Below are 6060 nucleotides of genomic sequence, written 5' to 3'. Positions count from 1 at the left end.
CGAAGCGCTGGAAGGGCGCTCTGGCCTTGGGCCTGTCAGCTGGCGTGGGTGAGCACCCCCAGTTTGGTTTGGAGCTCGCTCACCGTACGCTTTTCCTTACTTCGCAGTGGTTGCGCATGTGGTGGCATCAGGTGCGGGTTTTGTGGAGGATCTAGATGAGTCGTAAGTACTGGGGTGTCTTGCCTTATTGCTTAAATATCGTTTGTTTTTTTCCGGGGGGATGACTCCAGACTGACAGCTTTGTGTGGAGTGTGGTTGTCAAGAAGGCTACACTGGAAAAGTTTGTCTCTTTTTTAGGAGAAATGGCGGAAAGAGGGTTGCCTGTATTAAGTAGTGGCAATTAATTAGCTGAGGAACACTTAGATTTTGCAGGTTTTTTTTTAAAGCTGTCTTCATGGGTGCTGTTGCCAAAAACGTTGGTTTCCTTGTGCTTTGTTTCTTTTTGGTAAATACATCGGTGGATTGATGCCTGCCCCAAATAAAAGTTGTGTTTAACTTTTTCATTAGTTTGCTGTGTAGCTGCCACAGGGAGTTGGGAAAGTGAGTAGAAGTGCATTCATGCATGGCCAGAAATGGAAGAGAGAAGGAGGCCTGCAGGACTAGTTCATGGCTGCTTGAAGAGCCAATTACATTCCAATATAAAAGTGTGCTTTTACAACAGATTTAGGCCTGAGACTCTAGAGGTGTTGCAATGGGTAGTCCTGCCCTTAACTTGGTTGTGTAGTGTCATTGTTTGTGTACTGCCTTCCTTTAGCATTTTGATGGCTACGTACTTCCTATTCCCAATAAAAACTAACTTTTGAAAAATAAAATTAATTTTTGTCAGATCAGCAGGTTTACCTAAAGTGCTACAAAGCAGCACTTGTATTAAAATTGATATAGGAAGGACAGAAGATACTAGCTGGTAGGGGAGGAGAAGGTGACATTAGATGGCTGCTCAAAGGCAGTCTTTTAATTAGAGTTCAGTCCATGATAAATTGCATCATAGAGCTGAACAGTCAGAAAACACTCACTTTTTGACCATATTGCTTATTCAGCTAGAGCAGATAATCATAAGATCAAATTAGGTGCAGTGGAATTATGGGGGAGGGAATGGGAATGTATGGAAAGGGTATCGAAGATAGATCAGCATCTTTGCTTTTTAAAGTGTTGTAAAAAAAAAAAAAGGCAACTGAAACACAGGAGCTGCTTGGAATTGATTTTCAAAGCTTGTTTTTGAAACATGCCTCATGTTTCCAAGGGCTGATGATAAAGAGGCTAAGTGAATAAAATAGTACGTACGTCTGCTCCCACATCATACTCCCATATCAGGTTTCCACAGGTGTAAATTTAAATTTAATTGCTGTTTTGAAGTGAAGAAACATAATACTGTAGTCACAACTTTTTTAAAATAGCTGATAAAAGAAAATCCTATTTTAGAACAGTTGGATTTTTGAACTACAAAACTATACAGATGCCCGTCTTTGCAGTTGGGAGTAAGAATTAAATGGTGAGTTGTTCAGGACAGGTTTTTTGTTGCTGTTTTTTTTTTTCTTTCTTTTAACTAATTGGCAAATGGTTAAAAAGTTCAGGAAAAACAACTACTTTAAAAAAAAAATGTTAGCAGTGGCTGGTGAAAGTTTCAAGTTTTTCATTTTATAGATACCTAGAGATTATGGAGTTTTTGCTGTCACTGAAAACTTTGGGTTTTATTTGAATTTTGGTAGTTGCAAAAAATGCCTACTAGCACAAGGTGCAGGTCCCTTTCCCAAGCTTACCGGATATAGGAAAAGAAGTAGCAGAGAAGAACTAACAGGTGCAAGTTACCTAGCATCACCCAACAGCGCTGTGTAAGGGATGCAAAAGAAGAGCTGTGGCTCCTATCAGCTTATGCTGATCTAACTGCTGGCTGCCTCTGATAAGTACTCATCTTATGATATTTGCTGAGTTGTTCCAGGGTGATAACAAGGCAGGTAAGTAACCTGACTGAAAAAGGAAATATTTTTCTGTCTGTAAGGATGCATTTGTAGCTCAGCCCAGGATCAGAAGCATCAGAAACGGTGCAAGGTGGGTGAGAAGGGAGACAGGGAGGAATAGAAGCAGCGTCTGGGTTGGTTTAAGGCCCTTGGAATTGTGGCCTTAGTCTGCAGTTTTGCTTCGTGCTGTTTTCTTTTAACTGTTAATCATTAAGTGTGGTGCATGGATTAAGTGGAGGTTGAGGCAATGTTTGATCATGTAGTGCCAAATATTGGGAAGGTGTATGTATTTGAGACAAACAATTTTTTGATTCAAGGATGTGCAACACCTGTGCCAGCTTTCCACCAGTATAATTGTGTCTGTGTCAGCTGAGAGAGATGGGATTGTATAGGACAATTAAAATGAGACACTGAAATTTTACACTTGGAAATGTATTTACAGAGCTTAGAAACAGCACCTTCAGAAAATTCTTAAATACCCATTTGTACAAAGGTTTCCGTTTTCTTTCAACAGTATGTTGACCTTCATTAATACTGTCTAATAATTTAATCATTGACATTACCAAAACTAGAATGAGTTTAGATAGCTGGATTTTGTCACACTTCAGATTTTAGTATCTGTGGTAGTTGATCTTTTAATTAAATAGGTGCTTGTAAATGAGTGGCACAACTTGAGATTTATTACTGTAAAAACTACACTATTTTTTGTAGTATCTTAGGTCAAAGTTATTAAGTTCCATTGGAATGTTCTGCCTCAAAATGTTTCTGTATTTTTCTTGCTGTCTACTGGTGTTGTAAGATTTCAGTCTACCTTTCTCAGTGCTTTAATACTCTTTGCAATCTCCCATAACCATCATACTGTGGCAGGGGGAGGAGAACATTGCATTGTAAAGTTTTCTTTTTCAAACCAAAGGTGGTACTCAAAATTGAAGCATGGCCCAGGATCTGATGATCCAGTAGCTGCTTTCTGCCTCTTGCATCATCACCAGTTATTTGACTTTGTAGTTGGAAGTTAGCTGGAGCTTCATTAGAGTTCTCAAGAGATGCTAGACTCTGACTAGTTCTGTCATTAGCTCTGTAGCACTTAGAGTGGTGAAGTAAATTTTTAGTGAGGTGTTCAACTAAGCAATTTTGTGACTTAAAACTGCTACAAGAAACCAGCATTTTTATGTTAGTTGCTGCAAATACCTTTTCTGCTGTACAAGCATTGCAACCTTGGTATGCCATCAATTAGAAAAAAGGCTTGAATTTACTCGTGAAATACTGCAATTCTAAGTTTCAAACACTCAGTGCTGTAATTACATTATATTAATAATTTCTGAATTATTTTTTCAAGCAGTAGGCCAGCATGAGCATTAATATTTCTTCAAGACTATTGTGGACCATTACAAATATATTAAACTTTAAATAAAATCTAATAAATATTCTCTATTTCTGTTTACTGTCTATGAGCCATTTATAGGCATGCTGCATATTGGAAATTGATGAGTTGGCATACAACTTCTATTAATTGGATCTTAACTTAGAGTATAGATCATACACTTGTGTAATTATATATATTCATCTCCTTTAACAATAAGAGTGTTACAGTAAGAGTGTTGTATAATGTACTTTATAGCATGTGACATTAGTCCCAGTTCCAGTCACTTTTACAGAAGCCCATCTTTTTAAAAAATAAACCTTATATTAAAATTCTGTTGTATTTAATTCTCAGTATAGAAATAGTTAAGTAATAATGTCTAGAATCTTGTCGTGACAACAGTTCTGTGGAATGTGTAAGCAACATTTCAAGAGGTACCAAGGAACTTTGATTTATCATGTTCTATTTTTGTTTTATAGGTGTTAGCATTTAGTCACAGATCTACAGTTAATAAAACTAGTCAGTTTATTAAGATGTCATTGCTCTAGCATTAAAAGTATTCAGAAGTACCTCTGTGTGTCTTTTGGTTTTGATCAGTAACTTGAACTTTTTATTCTAGTAAGTTGGTTTCTTGTGTGCACCTTTGATAAAAGCATAAACTCCACACCTATAGTACAGTGTTGAAGGAGGTTGAACTAAAATTGTTTTGCATGTTAACATCATAGATAATTTAGTTAGTCTACATTCAGGAAAGCAAAGATTAACAGTGTAAAACAGGATTTGTATTAGTTCATCTATAAAAATGCAACATTTTCCAAACAGTCAACAGCAGTATTTAATGTAACTAGAACAACTGCAAAATACTACTTCTCCTTAGGTTAAATATCCTAATCAAATATATTTCGTGTGTTTTCTGATTTCTTACTGTTTTTGGGGGAGGGGCTGTTGGTGTGTTTTTTGTTTTGGTTTGGGTTTTTTTGTTTCATTTTGGCCAATGGTTGTAGAAACCTAATTGGTACAACTGTGTATGTAGTATCATGTGCAGGGGCAATCTTAATACTGAAATATAACTACTTCCTCCTTCCCCCCACCTCCAAGTAAAGAAACAAAACAGAATTCTAGTATTTGTAGTTAATTGTAGACTTTACCTGTTTCACCTATGCACTTCACTTATTTATATTGATTTAATTTTTTTCCCCTCCTAGGTTTAAAGAAAACCGTAAAGATGATATTTGGCTTGTAGATGTGAGTACATGAGAAAAATTTTGCTAGTGGAAATCAAAACACAAAATGTACAATGCTGCACTCTGTGTAGTAAGGCTGCTTCATTGTTTGGAAAATCATTTGTACATTGTGCAGAAAAATTACATGACAGTAATTCTTCTGACACGATGGATAAGCAATCTGTCTGTATTGTTCAGGATGAACCAGGAATTAGACTGAGTACTGGATGCAGACAGGCTTCATCCTGTATTTTACATTCCTTAAAAAAGGAAAGCAGATTACCTAACACAGTCATGAGGTGATAACCTCTGTTCAGAATTTTTACAATTCCATTCCTTAGTTATACCAGCTAGTTTGTGACTAGACTTTTAGCACTGCAACATCAAATACATGAAAGACTACTTTTAGTTTTCTAACATATTTGGAAAGATTCAGTACTCTTTACTTCAGAGGCAAGGAATTATTAAAAAGATTGAGCTTGTTTGGGAATGAGATAAAATTCTTTAGCTCACCCAAATATGAACTGTAATTCCCAAATTGTACAATTCAAATTTGTGATTCTTGAGTGGCGAAAACTATATATGCAGATTCATAACTGATCAGTAATGTATAGGAAAACAAAACCCAGCTTTGTGAAGTTGTGATTTTCATTGAGGTGTTGCAGCAAGATACAGGTGGAAAGATGAAATGAAGTCTTGCAGCTCTGCTTGGTCCTGAGAAAACAGGATCAATTTTACAGTGTGCTTGTATAAAATAGTTGCTGAAGAACTGAAATCGAGAGGGCAACTTGGAGAAGTATACGTATATATATTTTGCCCTACCTTTCAAAGAATAATGTTCCCCTATTGGTGAATAAATTCATATTCCTGGATAAACTGATTACATGATATTTTAACTTTCAAAGAAAAGAGGAAGAGTTTTATTTTTTTAAATGTTACCACACAGCCTGTTTTTAAATAAGGAACTGTATAATAGTATAGCAATTGAACGTATTCTTTTCAAACTTGTGCTTTTGTATTAAAAGTAGCACCAAATCGTAAAAGCTCTGTTTGTCACTCCAGCTTTGTAATTAATGTGTGGTTTTATTAAGACGTATAACTTACCACCCCGAATGGAAAACAAGCCTTGCTAATGTATTTGAGAATTAATCATAGAATCAACTTCTCTTAATTATTCCTCTTCAACTTTTTCTTTTTTTTTCTAATCAAATGTATTTGCTTCTCAGTTTTATGCACCTTGGTGTGGCCACTGCAAGAAACTAGAGCCTGTGTGGAATGAAGTGGGTATAGAAATGCAAAACATGGGCTCTCCAGTAAAAGTTGGGAAGATGGATGCAACTTCCTTTTCTAGTAAGTATTGTTTGGTTAGGGGCAATTTCATGACAGCCTTCATTTTGAAACTTGAATTATTTTCATTAGTTATTCTGTTCTGTATCATAGCAAATGCATGCTATTGGAGAACAGTTTCTGATCTTTTTCTTTCTAAAAGTGACAACATGCTGTAGCATGTGTTTTTTATCAC

General features: G+C 36.1%; 1 protein-coding gene across 1 annotated transcript in view; it reads left to right on the top strand.

Moving 5' to 3' along the window:
* Positions 1 to 107: 107 nt before the first annotated feature.
* Positions 108 to 6060, top strand: part of TMX3 (thioredoxin-related transmembrane protein 3) — a gene marked incomplete at its 5' end in the record, with an annotated part of 30789 nt that continues 24836 nt past the window's right edge. The window contains 3 exons of the mRNA XM_010291626.1: positions 108 to 162; positions 4521 to 4560; positions 5765 to 5888. Of these exons, the coding sequence (XP_010289928.1) occupies positions 108 to 162; positions 4521 to 4560; positions 5765 to 5888 (219 nt within the window). The remainder of the gene's footprint in view (positions 163 to 4520; positions 4561 to 5764; positions 5889 to 6060) is intronic.

This window comes from Phaethon lepturus, unplaced genomic scaffold (assembly GCF_000687285.1).
Source record: "Phaethon lepturus isolate BGI_N335 unplaced genomic scaffold, ASM68728v1 scaffold707, whole genome shotgun sequence".
Taxonomy (NCBI): Eukaryota; Metazoa; Chordata; class Aves; order Phaethontiformes; family Phaethontidae; genus Phaethon; species Phaethon lepturus.
This window is presented reverse-complemented; position numbering and strand designations above follow the sequence as displayed.